This window comes from Bos javanicus, chromosome 3, assembly GCF_032452875.1.
Source record: "Bos javanicus breed banteng chromosome 3, ARS-OSU_banteng_1.0, whole genome shotgun sequence".
NCBI classification, from domain to species: Eukaryota; Metazoa; Chordata; class Mammalia; order Artiodactyla; family Bovidae; genus Bos; species Bos javanicus.
In genome coordinates, this window is record NC_083870.1 from 120,777,507 (window position 1) to 120,801,479 (window position 23,973).

General features: G+C 62.3%; 1 protein-coding gene across 2 annotated transcripts; it reads right to left on the reverse strand.

The window, feature by feature from the left end:
- Nucleotides 1-9,528: 9,528 nt before the first annotated feature.
- PDCD1 (programmed cell death 1) lies at nt 9,529-20,430 on the reverse strand. 2 transcript variants are annotated; one of them, XM_061412957.1, is made up of 5 exons: nt 19,989-20,430; nt 11,861-12,220; nt 11,377-11,538; nt 10,734-10,768; nt 9,529-10,565 (listed from the first exon to the last, which is right to left on the reverse strand). In XM_061412957.1, the coding sequence occupies exons 1-5, from the start codon at nt 20,062-20,064 to the stop codon at nt 10,350-10,352; spliced, it is 849 nt and encodes a 282-aa protein (XP_061268941.1). In that variant the 5' UTR covers nt 20,065-20,430; the 3' UTR covers nt 9,529-10,349. The 2 variants fall into 2 exon arrangements, with proteins under 2 accessions (XP_061268941.1, XP_061268940.1); XM_061412956.1 differs by lacking the exon at nt 10,734-10,768 and having other exon boundaries at nt 19,989-20,159.
- Nucleotides 20,431-23,973: the final 3,543 nt, after the last annotated feature.

Consider the following 23,973-nt stretch of genomic DNA (forward strand, 5'->3'; position numbering starts at 1 on the left):
CTATGATTATCTCTTTGGCATTTCTTTCTTGAAGAAATTCTTTTTGCAAAGCGTGACTTCACTTTAGCTTGCCGTTCACTGCCCTCCCCGTTGGCCGCGTTTCGGGCCCCGACGCCCCGTGTGAAGGGCCCTGCAGGGACCTTCTGGGCTGCTCGGTTTCCCTGGTGGCCAGTCGCACACGGTGAGCACCTCTGGGGCGTCCTTTACCTCCTTAGGCTGGCTTCTGGGCAGCATGAATGTCTTGCACTCTCTTCCCAACACTGGGGGTGTCCAGGAGACCTCGGAGCAGCAGAGGGCCCAAGGGTCCCCAGGGAACTCAGGACAGCCAGTCTCTTGGGAGCCAGGAGGCGCCCCCCGCCATTGCTGCCTTCACTGTCAGCCCCCTGCAGGGGCCGCCCCCTTTCTGGGGTCACCCCTAGGCTCCAGGCAGCGGTGGGATGGGGGTCTGGGGCCCCTCAGAGCCCTGAGCGTGTGCACCCAGTGACCCCCACCCCCGAGCAGCCTCAGCCCCCTGGAAGAACACCCCTTCTACCTGCTGCCTTGGGGCAGTGGCTTGAGGCCACTTTTCCGTTTTCAGGTTTAAGCCCCAGAAACCAGCACGGAGGGCAGGTGGGGCTCTCCGGAGGCCCAGAGGTCACAGGTGCGTGTGGCTGGTGTCCTGCACTGATTCATGCCCCCGCAGCCCCCAGAACCTCAGCTTGTGACTTGTTTGGCAGCAGGGGTGGGTGTGTGCAGACGCAGCTGAGATCAGGACTGAGAGGGGGCCAGCAGGAGCGAGCGTCTTCACGGAGGGAGACGACAGTCGGGGGAGCACCCTCACAGTGGGAGAGGACGGTCGGGGAGCACTCTCACGGGAGGGAGGACAATCGGGGGAGCACCTTCACGGGGGGAGAGGACAGTCAGGGGAGCACCCTCACGTGGTGAGAGGATGGTCGGGGAGCACCCTCAGAGGAGGAGAGGACAGTCAGGCGAACATCCTCACGGGGGGAGAGGACAGTCGGGGGAACACCATCATGGGGGGAGAGGACAGTTGGGGAGCATCCTCACAGAGGGAGAGGACGGTTGGGGAGCACCCTCAGAAGGGGAGAGGATGGTCGGGGGAGCACCCTTGAGGGGAGAGGACGGTCGGAGGAGCACCCTCGGTGGGGAGAGGACGGTTGGGGGAGCACACTCACGGGGGAGAGGATGGTCAGGGGAGCCTCCTCACAGGGGGAGAGGACGGTTGGGGAGCACCCTCACGGAGGGAGAAGATGGTCAGGGGAGCCTCCTCACAGGGGGAGAGGATGGTTGGGGAGCACCCTCACGGAGGGAGAAGATGGTCAGGGGAGCCTCCTCACAGGGGGAGAGGACGGTTGGGGAGCACCCTCGAGGAGGGGGAGAGGACGGTCAGGGGATCTTCCTCATGGAGGGGGAGGGGACGGTCAGGAGAGCACCCTCATGGTGGGGAGGATGGTCGAAGGAGCACCCTCACGTGGGGGAGGATGGTTGGGGAGCACCCCTCGGGGGGAGAGGACGTTCAGGGGAACACCCTCACGGAGGGAGAGTACGGTCGGGGGAGCACCCTCAGGGGGGCAGAGGACAGTCGGGGGAGCACCCTCAGGGCGGGAGAGGATGGTCGGGGGAGCACCCTCATGGGGGAGAGGACGGTTGGGGGAGCCCTGTGTGGATGAGGCCGGGACTGAAGCAGCCTGGTGCACAGCGCTTGGATGCCCAGAGCCCCCAGTGGTGGGCGGCAGGGAGACCTTCCCTGGAGCCTCAAGAGGGAGCACATCTCTGGGCCACCTGACGGGGGGCTTCCGGCTCCAGAACTGGGGTGACTGATACCTGCTGCTCGTGTGAAACTGCTGCTATCCCGCCAGGGTGCTCTGGGCCAGCCCCGACCATCATGCCTCTGAGTCCTGGCCCAGTGTCCCAGCTGGTCCCGCAGGCACACGGCCAGCCTTCTTCTGGATGAGCCCTCCACCTACGCAGGCCAGCCAGGGCAAGAGTCCTCTCAAGCCGGCAGAGCTGGCCCTACCGACCCGGCCGTCCTGGAGCTGTGGCTCCCTTTGCTGGCCCCGTCCTGGCTCTCTGCTGTCCAAGCTGTTGCTGCGGGCCTGGGTTAGGGAATGACACCCTCGGGCAGGGAGACAGGCCGTGGGGAGCGTCCCTGGGCTCAGGACGGCCGGGCCCCCCAAAGCTTTCTCTGCACTGAGGCTGCACCGCCCGAGCCCGGTCTGTCTGGTGCCGGGGGCTCAAGGCCCCTGTTGTCAGGGGGCTCATCTGGGCCAGGCTCGCCCTGCTCTCTGGGCCTGGGTCCCGCTGTTGGCTTGCAGGGGGTCACGTGGGGCCTTGGCCCTGCTCGCGGATCCAGGTGACTGTCCTGGGTGAGTGCCCCGCTCCCCGTTCCCCAGGGCCCCCAGTCGTCAGGAGTTGCCCCTTTGCTCCCTGCCTGCCTGGCGAGGTCCAGCCCCGGCTGATCCAGGGCATTCGAAGGGGAGACGGCGTTGGCGACCTATTCAAATGGTAATTAGAGATATAAAGAGTAATAGAATGAGGATAGCTCAGTAGGAAAATTCAGTGGAGAAAAGAAGCTGAGTAGCTTGGTTTATGCGGAAAATCAATATAACCCTTGACACCAGGTTAGCTCTGACCACGGAGGCCACAGGCGCCCTCTCAAATAGTGGAAGGTGCCCCACCTTAGACACCTTCTCGAGTGGGTCTTAGAAGCCCAGGCAAATAAGTGGTCGCAGAGGATATCCACGCTCCAGATGGAGACTTCAGCCAGAAGTTAAAGGAAAGAATGACATGGGGAGACCAAGCGTTGGTGAGCAAGGCCCGTAGCTTTATGTTCAACAGGGGCTTTTATACCCTAAGTTACACATAGAGGATAATAGGGGATGCAAAGTCAGCAGTCTTTGATTCTTATCAAAAACCAGGGTTTCTTTCCTGCAAATTTATCGTATACAAATGGTTTAGGTGATTTACATCATCTTCTGGCCAGAAGGCCTATTAACATTTTATGACTCTTGACAAGGACTTATCAACAAAGACTTATTTTCTCTAAGAGTAATTATTTTAAGGTTTGGCGCCATCTTCCGAAGATAAAATTGCATTCCTATAGGGTGGATGTGTAATGGGTTTACAACAAAGGAAAGAATTTATTACCTTAAGGGTCTAAAGTTACTAACACCAAGGCCACTACTTATTTTTTCTACATACCAACTATATTAATTAATACACATTCAAGGATACAATTCAGGGGATGTGAAACTTGGCAACAAGCATTGGCTCATCAATGAAATCCTTTACTAGTCTTATTCTGACAGTTTCTAACTCTCTGAGAGGCTCTAAGCTATTTGAATATCTTAAGCTTCCCGTGCCTCTGGAGGCTGGGAGACTGTAAACAATCGTATGCATAGCTGTAGGAGTCCAGGTAAACTTGTCAGGCGAGTTAGACAGCCATCTGAGGGGTTTGGATTTAAACACTCCTACTTGCCCAGGAACTTTATGAATTGGAGCTGTAAGTTAACTCTTTGACAGAGAGAGCTAGATGGTGGTGGGGGACAGCCCCCAGTAAAGTCAGAGGTGAGAGCACAAAGCAATAAAGTAGGCAGACTCTGGTTTTTGGGGGGTAGATGCTCGAGAATATCCGGGCGGACTCCTGAGGCTCGATCCTGCCTTTGCGTATGCCGAGCCTCCTTCCTCATGACCTTTGTCACGAGTGGAATGCCTCACCAGCTCCCGGCACCTGCCCGCTTCCCTGCACCCCCAGGCTGCTCTGACCCAGGCCTCTCAGGATGGCCCTGCGCTCTGCTGGCCGCCTCTTTCCTCTACCGGACTCTACGGACCAGCCCTTGGGCCATCCCCAGCTCCGTCATGGCCGCAGTGTGGCCCCCAGGTGGGTCGGGCCTCCCTGGGCTTCTGTTGCAGACTGTCTGTTTTGTCATTTTCTCCCGGTGTTGTTCCTTCCGTTTCCCTTCCTGATCTCAATGGACCAGCAGGACCTCCATCCTGAAATAGGCATAAGGTCCAGCAGACAGGATCCGGGCTCCCCCAGCCGTCAGTGTCCTCATCCCGGAATCTGTGAGCTCTGTGACAAAGGGACCCCACGACCGAGACTAAGGGCCTTGAGATGGGGATTACCCTGGGTTGATGGGCGGGCTGGCTGTTACCCCAGGGCTCTGAGAAGCAGGGTGGGGGTCAGAGGGGCAGCAGGTCTGTGGCGCTGGGTCTGCAGAAGGAGGCTGGCTGTTAAGCCAGGGCTGCAGTGGCCCCTGGGACCTGGGAAAAGCCACGAGCAGATTTCCTCCTGGGGCCTCAGGAAGGATGGACGGAGGACGCTCCGTCTCTGCCCAGTGGGGCCCAGAGCTGTGCCGTTGTGACTTCCTCCCAGCAGCCACAGGAAACCAGGACAGTCACTGGCTGGGTGCCTGGTTCCGTTGCAGCGCTTCTGGGGCCCACAGGCCTGAATGCTGCCCTGCTCGCGGACGCGTCTGACTCTCTCCTGTGTGTGTTTCCATCATTTACTGTCTCTGTGCTTCATTCTGGTTAGTTTCTCTTAACTTTTCTTCCAGCTCACTAGTTGTGTCTCTGCTGGGATTAACTGGCTGGAAGCTACTGCCTCCTGCCCCTTTGGCTGGGCTTCCCTGGTGGCTCAGATGATAATGAATCCGCCTGCCGTGCAGGAGACCCAGGTTCGATCGCTGGCTTGGGAAGATTCTCTGGAGAAGGGAAAGGCTACCCACTCCTGTATTCTTGCCACGGACAGAGGAGCCTGGCGGGTCGCAGAGTCGGGCCCAGCAGAACGACTAACAGCCCGTGTGTCTGTCTTCTCTCCTCCCTCCCCTCCCCTGTCTGTCTCTCTCTCCTTCTCTGTCTCCTTCTCTCTCCTCTCTCTCTCTCCCTCTGTCTTCCCGGACTCCAGTGCTGTGCTCCTTTTCCGTATGTGCACAGAGGGGAAAGGAGAAAAGATCTGCAAGGTTTCCCGTGTGTTACATGCTTTGTATGTTCCGTTCCACTTAATAAAATTAACCCCCCTGTGAAGTGGGTATTATTTCCATTTTCCAGATGTGGAAATTGAGGCTCAGCGGCTTGTGATGACCTCACAGGTTGGGGTAGAAACCAGCTTGCCATCCATTTGGTGGTTCCCACATGGTTCTTTTTTGAATGTTTTCCACTGCGTGTGATTAAAGCAATTTCAATGGCCACAAGTGCTTGTTTTAATCAGTCAACTCAGAGTCTCTCCCCACCCCTTTCTGCCCTTAAGATGACAGCGGCCCGCTCCCCTCCTGAGGCTCGCAAAGGAGGGAGTAGACTGGAAGATCACAGAGGTGCTTCTCTTTGCGCCCGACTGGAGCGGTTGCGTGGCTGTGGTCCGGTAGCTGGTGGCCCTCGCGCGGAGGTGCTGGGCTGGGCCTGCCCCTGCGGTCTGGAGCTAGCGCGGGGCCACTTCCCACACTAGACCTCCATCCTGCGTCCGTTTCCTGTGGAGCCCAGACAGCAGCACAGACTCACATCCTGGCTTCTGCCTTCTCATTGCTGGCTCTACAGGTTCAAGAGCAGGGCCGTGCCCTGGGCCAGCCCGTTTCCTGCTGGGCACATGCAGAGGGGGACAATCACATGTTGTTGTGATTATTATTGCTGCTGCAGACAAAGCTGCAGTGCGCCCCTCTGAACGTCTATCTTTACAAACCGAGACTCTCCTTTCTGCAGGATGGGTTCTCAACTGTGGGGGTGATTGAGCAAAAATCTCCGTAGTTTTTTATTTTAATAGATGATAGCAGACTATTTTCTTAAAAGGAGCGGTAGTTCACATGCTGTGCCTGCAAATGAGAAGGCTGCTGTCTGGCACACTCTTTTCCTTGTTCCCGTTTGGTGGGCACACAGTGGCCCACCCTGCCCTTCCCAGGCGACCGTGACCTTGCGCGTGCCCTTGTCCCTGCGTGGATCCATGGGGGAGGGGAGCGTGTGCCTTCCCTTCCGTGTCCTCTGCAGGCCCCCCTCCACCAAGCCTGGTGGAGGCGGGGAAGCAGTCTCTGCCAGGGCCCCCAGCCTTTGCATCTTTCTAAACTGAGACCGTCCCCCCTGGACACTAACTCCCCCGCTTCGTCCCCACCTGTTGGCACCTGCCAGTCTGCTTTCGGTCTTTACGGTTGGCTGCTCTGAGCACTGCAGGTAAGCAGGCGGCAGGTGTCCATCCCCTTCTGTCTGGCCCATGTCACTGAGCACTGTGTCCTCAAGGTCCATCCACAGTTAGCACGGCTCAGAACTTCCTCCCTGTTTTCTCTGTCGTGTGGACGGGCCGCACTCTGTTTATCCCTCGTCAGTCGGGACACCCGGGTGGCTTCCATCCTGTGGCTACTGCAAACAATGCTGCTGTGAATGTGGGTGGACAGAATTTAAAATTAATTTAGGTTTTAAGTGACTAAATAATAGAATTTGATAGTTGGTTTTTGGAATTCGGACTGATATAAAAGCATAAAAACAGAAGACGATTGTGGATTTTGCCACTGTGGGTTGGGGGAACAGTAGTCCAGCTGCACCTAAGGCAGGGACCCCAAAGGGGACCCCCTCCCGCTCCCAGATCACGCCCTCAGGTCAGCCACGCTTTGCCCGAAGGAACAGTAGGAGCTGAGTCTAGGGGAGCTGGGACCCTGGCTGGGTTGAGTTAAGGGACCTGGGGAGGCTGGTGTGTGGCTCCCGTGGCCACTGGCCAGGCCACCAGGGGCTGGCATCTCCAGGGCAGTTGGGAGGCTGGGGCCACCTGCCTGGATGTGTGCTCAGAGCCACTGGGGCCTCTTCCTGCCCGAGGAGCAGGCGGCTGAGAGCCTCCTGATGCTCAGATGACCGGGCCTGAGGTGCGGGGCTGAGGGGGTGACACGTCAGAGGCGGCCTTGACCTGTGGTGGGCGCAGTGTGCCCCAGACCACAGTGGGGGGCTCAGGGATTACAGACATGGGCCCCCCGTCAGCAATGGGGCAGACCATCTGGGTGGAGGTACAGGGCCGCAGGGAGGCTCCCCCCACCTCTGTGTCTGCCTTCAGGAGGGTCCCCACATTCTGAAGCCTCCAAACACGTAGGTACCTCACCCAGACCGCAGGCACCTCCCTCCATCCACAGGGGACCGCAGACCGCAGGGGCCTCCCTCAGTCCACACAGGACCGCAGGCCCTAGAGGCCTTCGTCCACGAGGGCTGAGGGCCCAGGCCCCGCCCCTACGGCAGCCCCGCCTCAGTGGCCTAAGCTGGGTTCCCTTGGAGACCCTTGGCCACAGCCCCACCCTCCGCCAGCAGTCCCGGGGGACCTGGGGCTCCTGTGCTGAGGTATCTGGCGGCCCCCACAGCCCAGCAGACTGGGTCAGGAGGGCGCAGGTCGGGGGGGGGTTGCTGAGGAGGGGCGGCGGGGTGGGTGTCCTGCCGGGAGGTCTCCAGCGGGGGGCGAGGTGGGGGATGTCCTGCTGGGCAGAGGGGCTCCAGGGTGGGCTCGGCTGGCCGCGCCGGGAGGTCTCCAGCGAGGGGCGGGGAGCCCCGAGGCTCCCGCCCCCCTTCCCTCACCCCGCGGCTCTGGAGCCGCGCAGACGCTGCTGCAGGGACAGGCCCGATGGGCCGCGTGGGTGGGGGTGGGCGCGGTGCCGGGCGCCGGGGCGAGCGGGGACGGAAAAAGTGAGTGGGGCGCGGGGCCGCGTTACGGGAAGGCGGATGCTCAGCGCTGAGCGCCGCTCTCGGTCTCGCTGAGCTGGGCGAGGCTGCCAGGCGCCGGCTCTGCCCGCCCGCGGCCGGGCCACTTCCGGCCCCCTGCTGCCCGCTCTTTTGTCTTTGAAATCTTTCTAGTATCGGTATGAACGCGAGGTCTTTAATCCTGCTCAGAGTGTGTGAATCAGGGAGATGTTCAGTGTTCACTGTGGCGTCTCTGACGCTCGAGCGGCCCCCACGGCTCCTGACCGGGCTCCAGCCTGCAATGCACCGTGGGCTGGGTACCCCTGCACACGGTGGCCCAGAGCCAGTTCGCCCAGAGTCCAGGCCTGGGGGCCTCTGCCTCCCCGGGCCGCCCCACTGTCTGCCCTCAGCACGGTGAACCCCTGGGACTTCCGTCCCTGTCAGCCCACCCCCTGCCCCTTCTGGTGTCGAGGTTCTTCACCCGCGACACCAGGGCCTCTTCCCGGCATAGTCGCCTGGGGTGTGAGCAAGCTCTCCGCGTTGGCTGGTTCACAGGTGTGGCTGTGACCTGCAGTTTTCTGATTTTGAGTGAACACCAGCATCCTTTCCCTGTGTGCACATGTGTACATGCGACACGTGGCTGGCGTGTGCGTGTCATTTGCTCCCCTACTTCCCCCCTGTGTCTGTGACCTTGCTGTCTCCTGTAACTGGAGTATCAGCCTCCTGCGTGATATTTAAATACTGTCCCCAGCGTGCTGGTGAGGATTTTTCTCCCACGCTGCAGGGTTTCCCCCAATTCACACTTGAATTTCCCCATCCTCTCTTCCCGGCACCTTGGGAAGCCATCTCCGCCCTCCCTGTGAGGCTCTGGCCAGTTTTCCTCCTGCGTCCAACGGGGCTGGGACTGATGGAAGCCAGGGCGAGCAAGACCGGTCCCCCTTAAAACTTCCTAAACCACCTGAAAGAGCTCCCCGTGGGCCCTGTTCCTGGCTTTTCATGTGCTAACGCCACTGCTTTAAGGACCCCGAGTTTCAGATCTGATGACGCTGCTTTTCTTTCACTTTCCTTTCCTGGTTTTCTTGGCTGTTACTCGCCTGTTTGTTTTTCCAAGTGAACCTTACAGTTGCAGAAATGTGGGTTTTACTGGGATCGTGTTAAATTCGGAGGAACTGACGTCTCGGACAGTGCCACGCCTGTGCTCCGCGCTGCCCTTGCGGCTTCTCGCTGTTCTCGTGAGAGCTACGCCTGGGTGCTGTCGTCGGCGGAATATTCTCTATCACTTTTTCTTCAGAGTGGTTCTTGCTGGGTGTATGAAAGCCGTTTATTTCTGGATGTTAACGTCACAGTTGCCACGGACTAGGTTCTACTGTTGCCGGAGCTGTTTCCCCACAGGACCTGCCGGGTTTTCCAGGCAAAGCTTCCCAGGCAGTGTTCCCGCTGGGATCCCGGCCTGGTTTCTTTCCCCTGGCCCGGGGCAGTCCGGGGGTGGCAGGCACAGGGTGTGGGCTCGAGGGGCCTCTGTGTTCCGGGCCCAGGGTTGGGGTGTCTGTCCTGTTGGTCAGGGGCATCCCCCGCCATATGGAACAGACTGGAACCTGCTGCTGGCTTCACGCGGGGCCTGTGGGGCTGCAGCAGCACATTCAGGCCCGGCAGCTTGGTTGGGGGCGTGCAGGGGGCAGGCTGATGGCATAGGGTCGGGGTAGGGCACTGGAGGCTGGACGGGGTCCTGGGGAAGGGCTTTCAGCTCCTGCGCGGTATGAGTGTGGGGGTCGGGCCTGGGAGGCCAGTGTGCTCCTGGGTAGCGAGGGGGCGGTGCTGTGTCCTCCACTGTCTGCAGCCCTGCCCAGCCCCTCCCTGCTCCTCCCCCAACAGCGAGCAGGGAAACTCTGGGCCTTTCCTGGAGTGTTCTCACTCTTTAATTACAGTGTAACAGAGTAGGGCAGGGCATGTGGACCCCTGCATGGGATACATGCCCCCCACCCAGGCCGAGCTGACCCTAGCCACACGGTCGGAGTGCGTGTGCAGGCCTCGGGAGGGGACCTGCCCAGCACCCTGGGGGGAGCCTGGCTGAGACCCCTCTGAGTAGCACCGTGAATGGGAGTCCAGGAGACGTGCAGATGCATGGAGACCCCGCGCCCCCAGGAGGGTTTCAGCGGCTGACTGCAGCTCTGCCAGCTCCCTCCTTTGCCTGTTTCCTGGGCTGCACGAAGGCCTGGTGTGTTTGCAGGCAGAGGGCCCACCGCTGTCCTGGCTCTCTCCGGGCCTGAGGGGGCCACAGGCCACGGGGAACCCTGACCTCGTGCACGTCCCCATGCGCCCCTCGAGGAACCCGAGTGCTGGGTCTACCGGCCTGCGCCACGGCACAGTCTCCAGGCCCCAGGCTCCCTTGGGAGGCAATGGGTATGTATAAGGGTGGCTCCAGGCAGCTCAGTCCAGGGCTGGGCCCGGGGTCCTGGGCGAGGCTCCCTCCCTTGCCCCTAGGGACAATGATGCTTCCTGCCCCCCCTAGGGACAATGACATTGCTGCAAGCCTTGAAACGGGAGCCAGGCACGGCTGGCAGGCGCTGGCAGGTACCGGGAGGTCCCCTGTGGGCCGGCCTCAAGCCCTCGGTGGCCCACCCATCTCCTCTCCACCGCGTGCCTCTCCAGGGAACGCGGTCAGCCCTGGCTCTGGGCAGAGGGTCTGAAGGACTCTGCCCAGCCTGTGAAGCCAGTCAGAGGGGCCAGGAGCAGTGTCCATCCTCGGTCCTCAGTGGCCAGGGCCCCTGCGGGCTGTCGGCGGACGCCCTGCGGCCTGGGAAGACGATGGTGGCGTACTCTGTCTGCTCCGGGACGCAGGGAGCCGCGGGCTCCGGGGTCTTCTCCCGCCACTGGAAGTCCAGCTCCCCGTAGTCCACTGTGACAGCCGGCACAGAGGGGCAGCCCTCCTTCTAGGGGAGAGAGGGAGGGATGGTCACCGGTCTCCGCGCGTGCCTGCGAGCGCACACACACACACCCCTCCTGGAACAGGCAGTGATGCTGGGCGAGGGGCGTGGCTGTTCTGAGGCGGCTCCGCCCGGTTGACCGGTTGACTGTGGTGGGAAGGGAAGGACACTCACCGGAGGCTGGTCTTGGCTCCTGCGGGCGCAGCCCCCTGCAGGGAAGTACTCGAGTCAGGGAGCCCCAAGGCCCTGCAGTCGTGAGCTGGGGCTTCGGGAGTCCCTGGGCCCCAGAAAGGCGCCGGGTCCTCTGGCCTCCCCACCAGCCCCCAGAGCCCTCTTGGGACCTGAGCTGTCTGAGCCCCAGGGCCCGGCGGGCTCCTGGGCGTCTTGTGCAGCCCAGCCCAGCGGCCCTCCACCAGCCGCCGCGGCTGTGCACCGTCAGTGGTCCCTGCACGTCCCCTCACACATCTGAGGGAGGGAGGCGCGGTTCCCTGGCGAGACGACACCCACGCGGGCGTGTCACTGCGGCTGTCACCTCGGGTGCCCGGCAGTTAGAAGAGCTCAGTGCCTTGGCTGAGGTCCAGCCAGGGTGACGGCCGTGGTGGGGGCTGCCTTCCCTCCCCTCCTTCCCAAGAGCAGGCCCCAGGGAGGGCCAGCATCCAGCAGACCCAGCGGAGGGGTTTCCGAAGGGATCCCCGGCCCTGGAGGCCCAGTCCAGCCTCTCCCTGATGGGGAACACAGAGGGGACAGGATTGGGGCAGGACGCGAGGGAGGGGGCAGGGGGCAGAGGCGGGGAGCAGTGCCTTTGGGGACCCGTCACCTCGAGTGGCCCTGAGGAAGACCGCGGCCAGGACCCAGATCAGCGGCGGCAGCAGCAGGACCCCCAGAAGGACGCTTGTGACGCCGATGACCAGGCTCTGCATCTGGCCCTCAGGCCTGGGCTGGGGGCTGGGGGGCTCCGTTGGCGGCTCCAGGACCGCCTCTGCAGGGCCGGAGGACAGGGATCAGAGCTGGGCACCCAGCGGTCCTCTCCTCCAAGTCCTAGGCCCACACACGCGGTCTCCAAGCCTGGCCTTGGGCAGGGCTTCCAAGCACAAGGTCACCCTCAGAGGCCTCCCTGCCAGCCCCCTTCCTCAAGGACAGTGGATCTGGGGGGTGCTTCCAGCCGTGGAGAGCGAGGACGGGGGTCACCGCGGTCTTGGGAGTGGGATGCAGGCCCGGCACGAAGCCTGGCGACCCCAAGACCACCCTGCCCTGGCGGCTCCCAGGGGCCTGCCCCGCGCTAGGGTCTCTGGCGCCCACACCTGTCACCATGAGCTCTGCGCTGTGGCTCTCGTTGATCTGCGTCCGGGGTGGCAGGTAGATGGCCCCGCAGAAGTAGACGCCGCTGTCATTGCGCTGGGCCGCCACGATGCTCATGTTAAACTGCTGCCCATCGGGCAGCGGCGTGACGCGGAAGCGCCGGTTTCGGCTGGGCTGGCTGCGGTCCTCAGGGAAGGCGGCCAGTTTGTCCATCTGGTTGCTGGGGCTCTTGCGGTACCAGTTGAGGACGAAGTGCTCCGGCTTACTGGAGAAGCTGCAGGTGAAGGTGGCATTCGCTCCCTCGGGCACGACCAGCCGGGGGGGAGAGAAGGTGAGGGCGCTCCAGGGCCTGCTGGAGGCCTCTGTGGGGAGAGCGGGCGTGAGGTGGGCAGGGACAGCCCCCGGCCCCGGCCCCTCACCTTCCCTCAGCCCCACCAATGAGGAGGCTCTGCCGCGTGCTTCTGCCCCCGAGCCTTGCTCGCCCCCGGGGCAGGACGCTCACCCCCGGGGCCAGGGCGCTCGCCCCGCCCCCCCCCCCCCCCCCCCCGCGGACAGCGCGATCGCCCCTGGGAACAGGACGCTCGCCCCAAGGACTGGACGCTCCCCCCGGGGCAGGACGCTCGCCCCTGCGGACAGATCACTTCCCCCCTGGGACAGCGTGCTCTCCCCAGGGACAGCGTGCTCGTCCCCGGGGACAGGACGCTTGCCCCAAGGGAGAGGACGCTCGGCCCCGGGGCAGGATGCTCGGCCCCGGGGATAGCGTGCTCGCCCCCGAGGACAGCGTGCTCGCCCCCGGGGACAGGACGCTAGCCCCGGGGGACGGGACACTCGGCCCCGGGACAGGATGCTCGGCCCCGGGACAGGACGCTCACCCCCAGGGACAGGGTGCTCGCCCCCGGGGACAGCGTGCTCGCCCCTAGGGACAGGGTGCTCGCCCCAGGGACAAGGGTGCTCGCCCCCGCGGACAGCGCACTCGCCCCCGGGGACAGGTCGCTTGCCCCCTGGGACAGCGTGCTCGCCCCAGGGACAGCGTGCTAGCCTCCGGGGACAGCGTGCTCGTCCCCGGGGACAGGACGCTCAGCCCGGGGAACAGGACGCTCGGTCCCGGGACAGGACGCTCACCTCTCACAGACAGCTCCATGGTGGGACTCTGTCCTCTGACTGTACTGACCTGGGGCCTGCTCTGATCTCCAGGCCCTCATTTCTGCCCCCTGCCCCAGGTGGTAAGGGCCTCCACCCTCTCCCTTGCTGAATCCTAGTTGCCAGTCCCTGCAGGTCCGAGCCCCACGGTCCCAGCTCCAGCACCCTGGGTCCTGCCTGCTCTGAGCGGGGGAGGGGGTGGGTAACCCCTGGGGGCGTCCCGTGGAGGGGGACAAGCTCCATCTCAGGACAGGGTCATTGTTGGAACCCCCCACCTCACAGCGGGCACTGCTGACCAGGCGGTGAGCGAGAGACCCTCTGTATGTACTGCCACAACTCGGGGACTGGCGCTCAGAGGCCAGCGGGGCCATCGCTCATCTGAGGGTGGGTCTGAGCTCTGCCTGCACGCCCCCAACCAGGCCTGCCACGGCCTGCCAAGGCCCACTGGGGGCCGCCCCATCACGTTCAGGGACCTGCTCGCTGACACACGCACACATGCACGTTCCCACACGCCCGCGTGGGTGTACACGCCCTCACCCACCCGCTGGCTGGGTGGGGGGATGACACCCCTCCTAGGAGATGTCCGTCACATCCCCCTCGGAGTCGAGGCCGACGTGGTGCCCCCTTCGCAAGGAGGCGCCCTGTGGCTGGAGGGTGCAGGGTGGCTCCTGATTTGTACATGGGACCCTGAGAACCATGGCAGGGAGTGGCAGGCCTGTGGCTGCCCGGTCTGGACCCAGCTCTCGGTCTGCGGACAGCTGCCCCAGCGCCCCTCCCCCACAACGCTCCTCCAGGCCTGGGGTCTCCCAGCCCCTGTGGAGGGCGGCTCCTGGCTTCTGTGGAGGACCTCCCAACCCCACCCCGCTGCTTTACGTACAAGCTGAGCACAGATTCGGTCAAAGCTGTGCGGTGGTGGTGGTGTACCGAGCTGAGAACACTGGCTCTGGTTCCGCTGGCCCAGCCCAGCCCTGCTGTGCACATGGCCCTTGGTCGGTGCTCCCTGACTCCCACCTGCGGCGAGCCTGAGTCTGGGGCTTCACAGACACCCTAGACTGGCCCTCCCAGACTGTGCCCCCACCCGCCACACCCACGCCACCTCTTGTCCCACCTGCCGAGGCCTTGAGTGAGCCCACTCTTGCGTGGCACCCCCAGCAGGGCCCCTGCTCTGAACCCCTTCGTGGACATTTGCTGGCGGGCCGCGTGTCTGGGGAGGGGGGCCTGCCCGCCTTCAGGTCAGGCCCTCAGCAGTCCCCCCGGCCGGAATCGGTGACCATCTGTGACCTTTTGTGGGGCCTCATGGAGTCGGAACTGGATGAGCTGGACCCTGGGCTGCCAGCCTTGTCTCTACACAGCTGCCCTCGGCCTGCTCAGGCCCTGGGACGGCAGGTCCCTGCTGGTGGCCGACAAGGCCCTGCTCCGTCCGGACCCTGCGAACCCCCGCTGCCTCTCAGCCCCTCCTCCAGCACAGCGCTGCCTCCTCCCAGATGCCCACCCCACCCCTACCGGGCCTCACCCTGTGGCTGGAGGCCGGGGCTGGAGGCCGCCGGGCCTGAGGCCCAGTCAAGGGTGGTGCCTGCGGGGCAGTGATTGTGGGCGGCCCGTCCCCTCTGGGTGCTCAGGACCCAGCTCCGACGGGGCACTCGCCTCCCAGGGCCTTGGCTGTCAGGGGCCCCGGGGGCCGGGCTGGGGTGTGGGGTCACAGAGCGGACCCTCATGGGGTACCTGGCGGCCCCCAGAGGGAGAAAAATGGGCTCCTCTGAGCAAGAGTCCAGAAAAAGCGCAGAGCAGACGGAGGACGGGGCGGGAGCCCGGGGCGGCGGACAGCTGGGGGCCCTGGGTCCTGTGATGCACGTGTCCCCCTGTTCAGCCTTGGCGTGGGAGGCGGTGCCGAGCTTCTTCCCGAGTCCGGGGCGGGGCCTCACTTTATCTCTGCGGTAGGAACACCTATGAAGTCGGCTCTTATCATTTATGAATTGAGCGTTTAAATGTTGGCTATTTCTGTAACAGTAGAATGTCAACGAGGGGCCCCCAGGCCTTTTTTCCTCTTTGAGAAGAGGGTTGAGGAGAAAGCTGAGCCCTAGCAGGGTCAGCGGGGAGAGAGCCTGGGGGAGGACTGGGTGTGATGGGCTGTGAGCCTTGAGGAGGGCTCAGCGTGCCCTCAGAGACCGCATCTCACAGCTGCTGTCTGATGCTTGATGTGGGCAACACCCACCTGCGGTGCTGAAAGCACTGCTCATGGATTGTGAGGTCCCTGCCTTGGGTCTCCAATTCATCCCAAAGGGAAAGGTGCGCCTTCCTCTCCTTTGCAGTGGACCCGGAGGGAGTGACCCCATCGTGGGGTCCCCAACAGGTGCCCCAAGAAGGGCCAGCATGTCTGTGACCTCCTACAAGTGAATGACAGTCACGCCCTACCTGGGTCCTTCAGAAATGCCCATACCTGCAGCACAACCCAAGATAGGCGCGTGGGGCTGCGTCAGACAAAGAGTGCCTGCTCAGCAAAGGACACCGTCAAAATCGGACCAAAGGGCGCCTGCTCAGCAAAGGACACCGTCAAAATCGGATCAAAGGGTCAAAATCGGACCAAAGGGCGCCCGCTCAGCAAAGGACACCGTCAAAATCGGACCAAAGGGCGCCCGCTCAGCAAAGGACACCGTCAAAATCGGACCGAAGGGCGCCCGCTCAGCAAAGGACACCATCAAAATCGGACCAAAGAGCGCCCGCTCAGCAAAGGACACCATCAAAATCAGACAAAGGGCGCCCGCTCAGCAAAGGACACCGTCAAAATCGGACCAAAGGGTCAAAATCGGAGCAAAGGGCGCCCGCTCAGCAAAGGACACCTTCAAAATCGGACCAAAGGGCACCCGCTCAGCAAAGGACACTGTCAAAATCGGACCAAAGGGCGCCTGCTCAGCAAAGGACACCTTCAAAATCGGACCAAAGGGTCAAAATTGGAGCAAAGGGCACCCGCTCAGCAAAGGACACCATCAAAATCGGACCAAAGGGCGCCCGCTCAGCAAAGGACACTGTCAAAATCGGAGCAAAGGGCGCCCGCTCAGCAAAGGACACCGTCAAAATCGGACCAAAGGGTCAAAATCGGATCAAAGGGCGCCCGCTCAGCAAAGGACACTGTCAAAATCGGAGCAAAGGGCGCCCGCTCAGCAAAGGACACCGTCAAAATCGGACCAAAGGGTCAAAATCGGAGCAAAGGGCGCCCGCTCAGCAAAGGACACCATCAAAATCGGACCAAAGGGCGCCCGCTCAGCAAAGGACACCGTCAAAATAGGACCAAAGGGTCAAAATCGGAGCAAAGGGCACCCGCTCAGCAAAGGACACCGTCAAAATAGGACCAAAGGGCGCCCGCTCAGCAAAGGACACCGTCAAAATAGGACCAAAGGGTCAAAATCGGAGCAAAGGGCACCCGCTCAGCAAAGGACACCGTCAAAATAGGACCAAAGGGCGCCCGCTCAGCAAAGGACACCATCAAAAGCTGAAGAGGCAGCCGAGCGAATGGGAGAACGTACTTGCAAATCATACATCTGCTAAGGGGTTAATACCCAGAGCATATAAAAAATTCTGAAAACAATAGCAAAAAGTCAAACAATCTGATTAAAAAATGGGCAGAGGACCTGAGGAGACATTTTCCCCAAGAAGATGTGCAGGTGGGCCACAGGGACATGGAAGGCGCTCAGCATCGGTGGCGAGCAGGAGTCGGGACGCACACAGAAACCACAGCGAGCCGGCCCCTCGCAGCTGCCGAACGGCCGTCATCCAAGAGACTAGAGGTAACAAGTGGCGGAGAGGATGTGGAGAAAACTGGAAACTGGTGCGAGGTATGAAGGTTCCTGAAAAACTAAAAATAGAACTACCACACGATCTACCAATTTCACTCGGTTTTCATGTGAAGGAAACCGAAGCACTCACTTGGAAGATACACACACCTCCATGTTCATAGCAGCATGGTTTACAACAGCCAAGATGTGGACACAAGCCGAGTGCCCATGGACAGAGGAACGGATAAAGAAGATATGGTCCATTTATACAGTGGAGCACCGCTGCTGGTGCTGCCAAGTCGCTTCAGTCGTGTCCGACTCTGCGACCCCATAGACGGCAGCCCACCAGGCTCCCCTGTCCCTGGGATTCTCCAGGCAAGAACACTGGAGTGGGTTACTCAGCCACAAAAAAGGATGAAATCTTGTCACTTGCGACAACATGGATGGAGCTGGAGAATATTATACTTAGTGAAGTAAGTTGCACAGAGAAAGACAAATGCTGTTTGATTTTACTTATATGTGGAATCTAAAAAACTAAGAAACAAAAAAAACCCAAAACAAAGCAAGATAAAAATCGAGCTCGTGGGTACGAAGAACAGACTGAAATTTGCCAGAGGTGCATACTCAGTTGCTTCAGGCATGTCTGACTCCATGCGCCCCACGGACTGTAGCCCGCCAGGCTCCTCTGTCCGTGGGATTTCCCAGGCAGGAATACTGGAGTGGGTTGCCATTTCCTCCTCCAGAGGATTTTCCCCACCCAGGGATGGAACCAGCGTCTCCTGTGTCTCCTGTGTTGGTAGGTGGGTCCTTTACCACCGAGCCACCAGGGACGATCATTGCCGGAGGTTGAGGTGGGCGAATGGGTGAAGGCGGCCAAAATGTACCCACTTCCAGGTATAAATAAGTCCTTGGGGTGTGACCTGCAGCATGGGGGCTTGGGTTAATAATATGTACTGCATATTTGAAAGTACCTAGGAGAGTAGATCTTGAAAGTCCTCCTTATAAGAGAAAACTGGTACCTGTATATGGTGATGATATTAGCCAGACCCACTCTGATGATCGTTTTGGAATATATACAAGTGTGAAATCATTACATGGTATACCTGAAATGAATATGATGAGGCATGCCAGTTATACCTCAAAACATCCTAATTCTAAGGATTTCCATATCGGAAATGAAATAGAGATTTGATTACAAAAAGAAGAGAAGGATGCTGGGCCCAACAGAACCAGGGAGAGGGACGCCTGCTGAGGTCCGAGGAGGCGGGGTCCTTGACTCAGCTCATCCGGGAAGGGGCCAGGCAGAGGGCAGGCTCGCGACGCAGGGGCGTCTGAACGGTGGGCCTGCCGCGAGGCCTCCGCCCTGGGCCTTAGGGGCTCTGTGACTGCTGTGTGTGCACCAAGAGGGCTGTGGGCTGTGCGGCCCCAGACCCAGGCGTTTAGCAGCCCCCAGATTGCGGCCCTATGGGAAACGGGGTCTTTGCTGGCAGGATCGGGTGAGATGAGGAGTTGGTCTGTGGCCCCTAACGCGCCGCTCCTGTGTCCTTCCTGGGAGAAGACATGGACAGACCTGCACACGGAGCACGCCGTGTGACACGGAGCAGAGCTGGGGTGATGTGTCCACAGGCCCAGAGACACCCGGGATCCCTACCGCTGCCCGGGGCTGGGAGGGGCCTCGGGCAGAGAGAACCCTGAGACCCTGAGGCCCCTCTGACTTCCCACCTCCAGAGCCACCAGCCCACAGGCTTCTGAGGTCCACGTGGCCAGCCTGGGGTGGGGGTCGCCACGGCAGCCCCAGCACACTGACCCAGGGTCGATGGTTGGCCGCTGGGTGCAGGGTGTTCATCGCTGTGTTTCTGTACTTTTTTGTATCTTTCAAATACTTTTCAAGATTGTAAGTTGAAAAAAATAAAGAATCTGACTTAGAAAAAGTATGTCACAGGCAGAGCCAGACAGCTCTTACAAGACGGAGTTCTCATGACACTGTACAGTGGCATTTTATCCCCAAGCTGCGGTGGGAAAATTTCTGCTCAAAGCAGTTAAGGGATCTGTCCCAAGCTCCCCAGTGCCGACCCCTTTAACGTTCTGATCCTTCCTTTCTTTGGGAAGGGACCCTGGAGGGGAGCAAGTCACGGGAGGCAAGTCACCCCCACCTGAGCCTCGGCCCTTCTTCCTGGGCGACACGCACCCAGTCTCCACCCCTCCCCACGCCGTGCCTGGACCCCCAGGGCTCCCCACGGGGCACCTTGTGACCACAGGCTTCTGGACCACTGACCACAGCCTTGAGTTTTGCTCTGTCCACGGTGAGCAAGTCCAGGGGAGGAAGGAGAGCAGGGAGGTCCAGCTGTCCCACTCTGTTGGCCAGGCCCAGGCCTGGCACAGACACCTGAAGGGCTCTGGGCACTGGAGTCCAGGACAGGTGGCCAGGGGGTCAGGGCTGCCACCCCTCCCTGTGGCCTTTCCAAGGCCCTGGCCCCCGGAGCCCAGTGAGGTCCAGAGGAACAGCCCTAGGGCCGACTGGGAGCCCCCTTCCCTGGTGTTCCCCTCCGGCAGGACTTGGCACAGCGGCTGAGGGCAAGGGGAGCCAGGAGGGGCGCCTCCCTGACCACGAGGCTCTGGCTGTGGGCCTGCAGGGCCTCCTGGGGAACAGCCTGTACAGGGCGCTGGGGCCAGGCCCCTTCTGGAAGCCCTGCAGACGCTCCTGGCCCTGTGCCCCAGGGCGCCTGTCACAGACCCAGTGGGGCACGGCCCAGGCCCACGAGGGGATGGGGGCTGAATGGGTGTTACTGGAGCCGGGACCTCGCTGACATAATTGCAGAAACACCGTCAGGCCGTCCAGCCTCTGCCCTCAGGGAAACGGCCAGTCCGTTTTCCCGCAGGAAAACACAGGTGGGCCCGGGGTCTGGACTCTGGCAGACCAGCGCTGTCATCCTACAGGGAGGGCGCGAGTCCGCCTGTCCCTCAGGCCTCCCGGCAAGAGCGGGGCCCTCCTGCCTGCTCCCCAGGGGGATGGGGCCCACCCCTCAGCGAGGACAGGGCCCACCCCAGGCAAGGACGGCAGGTGAGCAGCCGGAGCCCAGAGAGGGCCCCTCACCGGTCCAAGGCCGCGTAGCACCCTGCCGGGGGCGTGCTGGGCCTCGGGGGCCCGGTCCCACCGGCCGGAGACTGCGAAGGGGAGGCTCTGCCCTGACCCCGTGCCACCCAGCCCCGGCCCACCTACCTAGGAGCCATCCTGGCCAGCAGCCCAGCTGCAGCACGGCCCAGACGAGTGGCCACAGCGCCCGCGGGGTCCCCATGCCCAGGGCGCCTGCCCGCCGGCATGCCGCTCACAGCCTCCACTGCCGCAGGAGAGGAGAGGAAGCTGTCCCGGGCGGGCGGAGGGCCCCGCCCCCAGCCCACCCCCTCTTCCTGGTGGGAGAGACACACTGCACCGAGACAGACAGAGGGGGAGAGGAGCGAGACACGGGCCGGAGGAGGAGGAGGTGGGTCTGCCCCCCTGGCCCGGGGAGGCTCTCGGCTCCTTCTGTGTTGCTGCCCCTTCCTGAAGCCAGGACCCCCCTGGGCGGGAGGAGGGTCTTCTGTCCCCCTCCCCCGGCCAGTCCTGCCCTCTCTGGGCCCAGGTCCCAGCGCCACTGTGCTTGAACCATGGACTGCCGGAGCCCGCTCTGCTGGGGGCAGCGAGTGCTGGGCGGGCCCCTGCCTTGCCAGACCTCCCTCATGGCGGTGGGCAACCTCCCCAGTGGAGGTGGGCGGCGAGGCTCTGGGCTCTTTCCTCCAGGCCCTCCTGCGACCCGTGCCTCCTGTCCTACCCAGGGCGCTGGGCCCCTCCCCACGCCCTCGGTGGTCCCTCTGGCCTTAAGTGGATGGGGGGCTTCTGGGGGCCGGCTCTCAGGAGGACCCTGGCAGTGGCGGGGGGGCAGCCTCACTTCCACCTCTTTCCTCCTGCAGAAGCTTCCCAAGCCCATCGGTGCTGGGGGTGGTCCTGGGGTTTCCAGGAGCCCAGCCTGGCCGCCCAGCCCCGACGTTTGTTAAGTCACTGGGTCATTCACCACATTTCGCTCTAAGCATGTTGTTCTAATGAATGGAAAACAGGAAAAACGAAACTGCTGATATTAGCCGTGCGGTGCGTAGGTCTCGTCAGCTAAGATGACAGAGACAGAAACTGCCTGACAGCTGGCGCTCAGCCCCGGCTCTGACACCGGGGTTTGCTGTGAAGGGAAAACATTAAAGAAAACTGAAACGGTGGAAAAAGAGCATCAAAGACACTATCTCCGGCGAAGCAAGGCACTGGGCGGAGGAGGCTCCGTGGTGAACAGGGGGCCACTCCCAGGAGCCAGCCCCCGAGGAGGCCGCGGGGGCAGCGTGGAGGGCGGGAGGGGTCCCTGCTGACCCTGGCCCTGGGGGGCACGTGGGCGCTCACAGAGGCCCGAAGCTCTGTGTGTGGGGTGCTGTGTCCCCTGAGGACCAGGCTGCAGTGGGGTGTGCGGGGAGCACTCTGTCCCCTGAGGACCGGGCTGCAGTGGGGAGTGCAAGGAGTGGGGTGCTGTCAGACCCTGGGGCCTCCTCACCACCCTCGCCTCCGTTCCACCTGTGAGAGCCCGGACAGTGCCTCCTTCCCTGTCGCCCCCCTTCCCTTCCTACCCCCTCCTGGTGGTCCTTCCCTCCCAGCCTCTTGACCCCCACTCTCACTGATGCCCCAGGGCGGTGGGCTGGGCGGGTGGCCCAGACTCGGCAGGCTGAAAGGGGCCCTTGACTGCAGGAGGGTTGGGGTGGGAGGGGACCGAGGGAGGAAGGGGACACAGACACTGGAGGCAGAGAGAGGGTACCTGGAGCCTGGGGAGGGCAAGACCAGCAGGACAACTGGGCCAGAGCCTGGGGAGGGGCCCTGGGAAGTGAGGGAAGGGGTGGGAATCCCAGGGCCTCTGGGTGCCGTCCCCACAGGCCAGCTCCCGCTGCGTATCAACAAGCTGTCCCCACACACACCCCGTCCCCCACCATTTCCCCCATCGTCCACCTGTAGGGCTCCCCGCACCATCCTGTCCCCAACAGTGTCCCCCGACACACCATCCCCACAGACTGTCCCCCCACACAGCGTCCCCACAGACTGTCCCCCCACACAGTGTCCCCTGACACAGCGTCCCCACACACCATCCCCACACAGCGTCCCTCCACGCAGCGTCCCCACACACACTGTCCCCATACACACCATCCCCACATACACACCGTCCTCACACACACCTTCCTTACACAGCGTCCCCACACACAGCGTCCCCACACGCACCATGCCCACACAGACCGTCCCCACACACCGTCCCCCACACACACTGTCCCCACACACACCGTCCCCACACACACACCGTCCCCACACACACCGTCCCCACACACACTGTCCTCACACACACCTTCCTTACACACCGTCCCCACACACAGCGTCCCCACACACACCATGCCCACACAGACCGTCCCCACACACCGCCCCACACACACACCATCCCCACACACACACCGTCCCCACACACACCGTCCCACACACACCGTCCCCATACACACCGTCCTCACACACCGTCCCCACACACACCGTCCCACACACACCGTCCCCATACACACCGTCCTCACACACCGTCCCCACACACACCGTCCCACACACACCGTCCCCACACACAGTGTCCTCATACACACCTTCCTTACACAGCGTCCCCACACACACCATCCCCACACACCGTCCCCACACACACTGTCCCCACACACAGTGTCCTCATACACACCTTCCTTACACAGCGTCCCCCCACACACCATCCCCCCACACACACTGTCCCCACACACACCATCCCCACACACACACCGTCCCCACACACACTGTCCCCACACACACCGTCCCCGCACACGGTCCCTCACACAGCCTCCCCCCTGTCCCCACCCTTCACTGGGACAGGTCAGGCTCCCTGGGTGGAGGGAGTGACGGTCAGGCCCCATCTGCCCCTCCCTGCATCCTGCCGGCTGGGCTGTCCTCTGGGCCCTGTGACCTGGTCTCAACCCTTCAGGTTTGGGACATTTCAGTCGGGCTCACTGCGGGGCTGACCGTCTGACCCCACATGTGACCCTCTCACAAGCCCAGGCGTGGGGCTGGGACCGTCAGGCCACACGGGGCCCCCAGTGCAGCGGGGCCTCCGGGGAGGCGGTCACTGCGGAGCGCTCCAGGCGTGACGGTGGCGGGCCGGCATCCCGCACGGCCGCCTGCTGGCACACCGGGGCTGCCGTGGCTGCGGCCCACCGAGGGGTGCGGCGCATGCGTTTGGTGCTGTACGGCGTGCCCGTGACGGCCTGCCTCCTGCCCCCGAGGTGCCGCCAGCTCTCATCCCTCGGCCCCCTGCGCCTCTGAGGCCACTGCCAGCTCCCTGCCCTCTCACCCTGCACCCAAGCGTCCACCCTGCAGCTTCTGCTGTGTCTCCACAAGGTACACAGTGGGGCGGCCCCTGTGGCAGGACCCCACGCACGGTGGTCCACGCGCCCACGTGTCCCCGCTGAGCTCCTCACTGTGCCCCGTGGTGGTGGGCACACTTGGCTCTTCTCTGCTGAGGCCCACCTGGGCGGATCCAGCTGGGGGTCTGGCAGGGAGGAGCCAGTGGGCAGGGCCTACTGAGCAGCCCTGGTCCCCGCAGCCTCTGGTGCCGTGGGGTGTGTGCTGCGTTGGCAGGTCTGTCTGGCTGCCGGCTGCTTCCTGCGGGACCGACCGCAGAAGCCCAGGGGCCAGCAGTGAAGGAAGTGAAAGGGCCCGCAGGGTTCTCAGCTAGGCGGGCACTGGGCTCCCATCTTTCAGCCTTGAGAGGGGACCTAGGGTTTCCAAGGTGCACCTGGCCTGGCTGAGGTGACCCTGGAGGAGGACAGGGGTGGAGAGAAAGTGGGGAAGAGGGGATCCCCGAGCTCCTGAGAGGCCGCTGGCGTTGGAGGGACGTTTCCATTGTGGTGGGGGGAAGCACAGGAAGCGGGGGGTCACCCGAAACTGCTTCTGAGGGGCCAGAAGATGGTGATGTCAGCGACCCCTGACCCACACTTGGAGGGCGAAATGATGCCCCAAACCGGGAGGGTGGTGAGTTCACAGCCAGTCTGAGGTTGGAACAGGAAATGGTTAATAGTGTTTGCAAATAAAAACTTTCTGCTCTATCCTGTTTTTGAAGCATTTCCCAGAAGTTAAAAAAGAATACCGA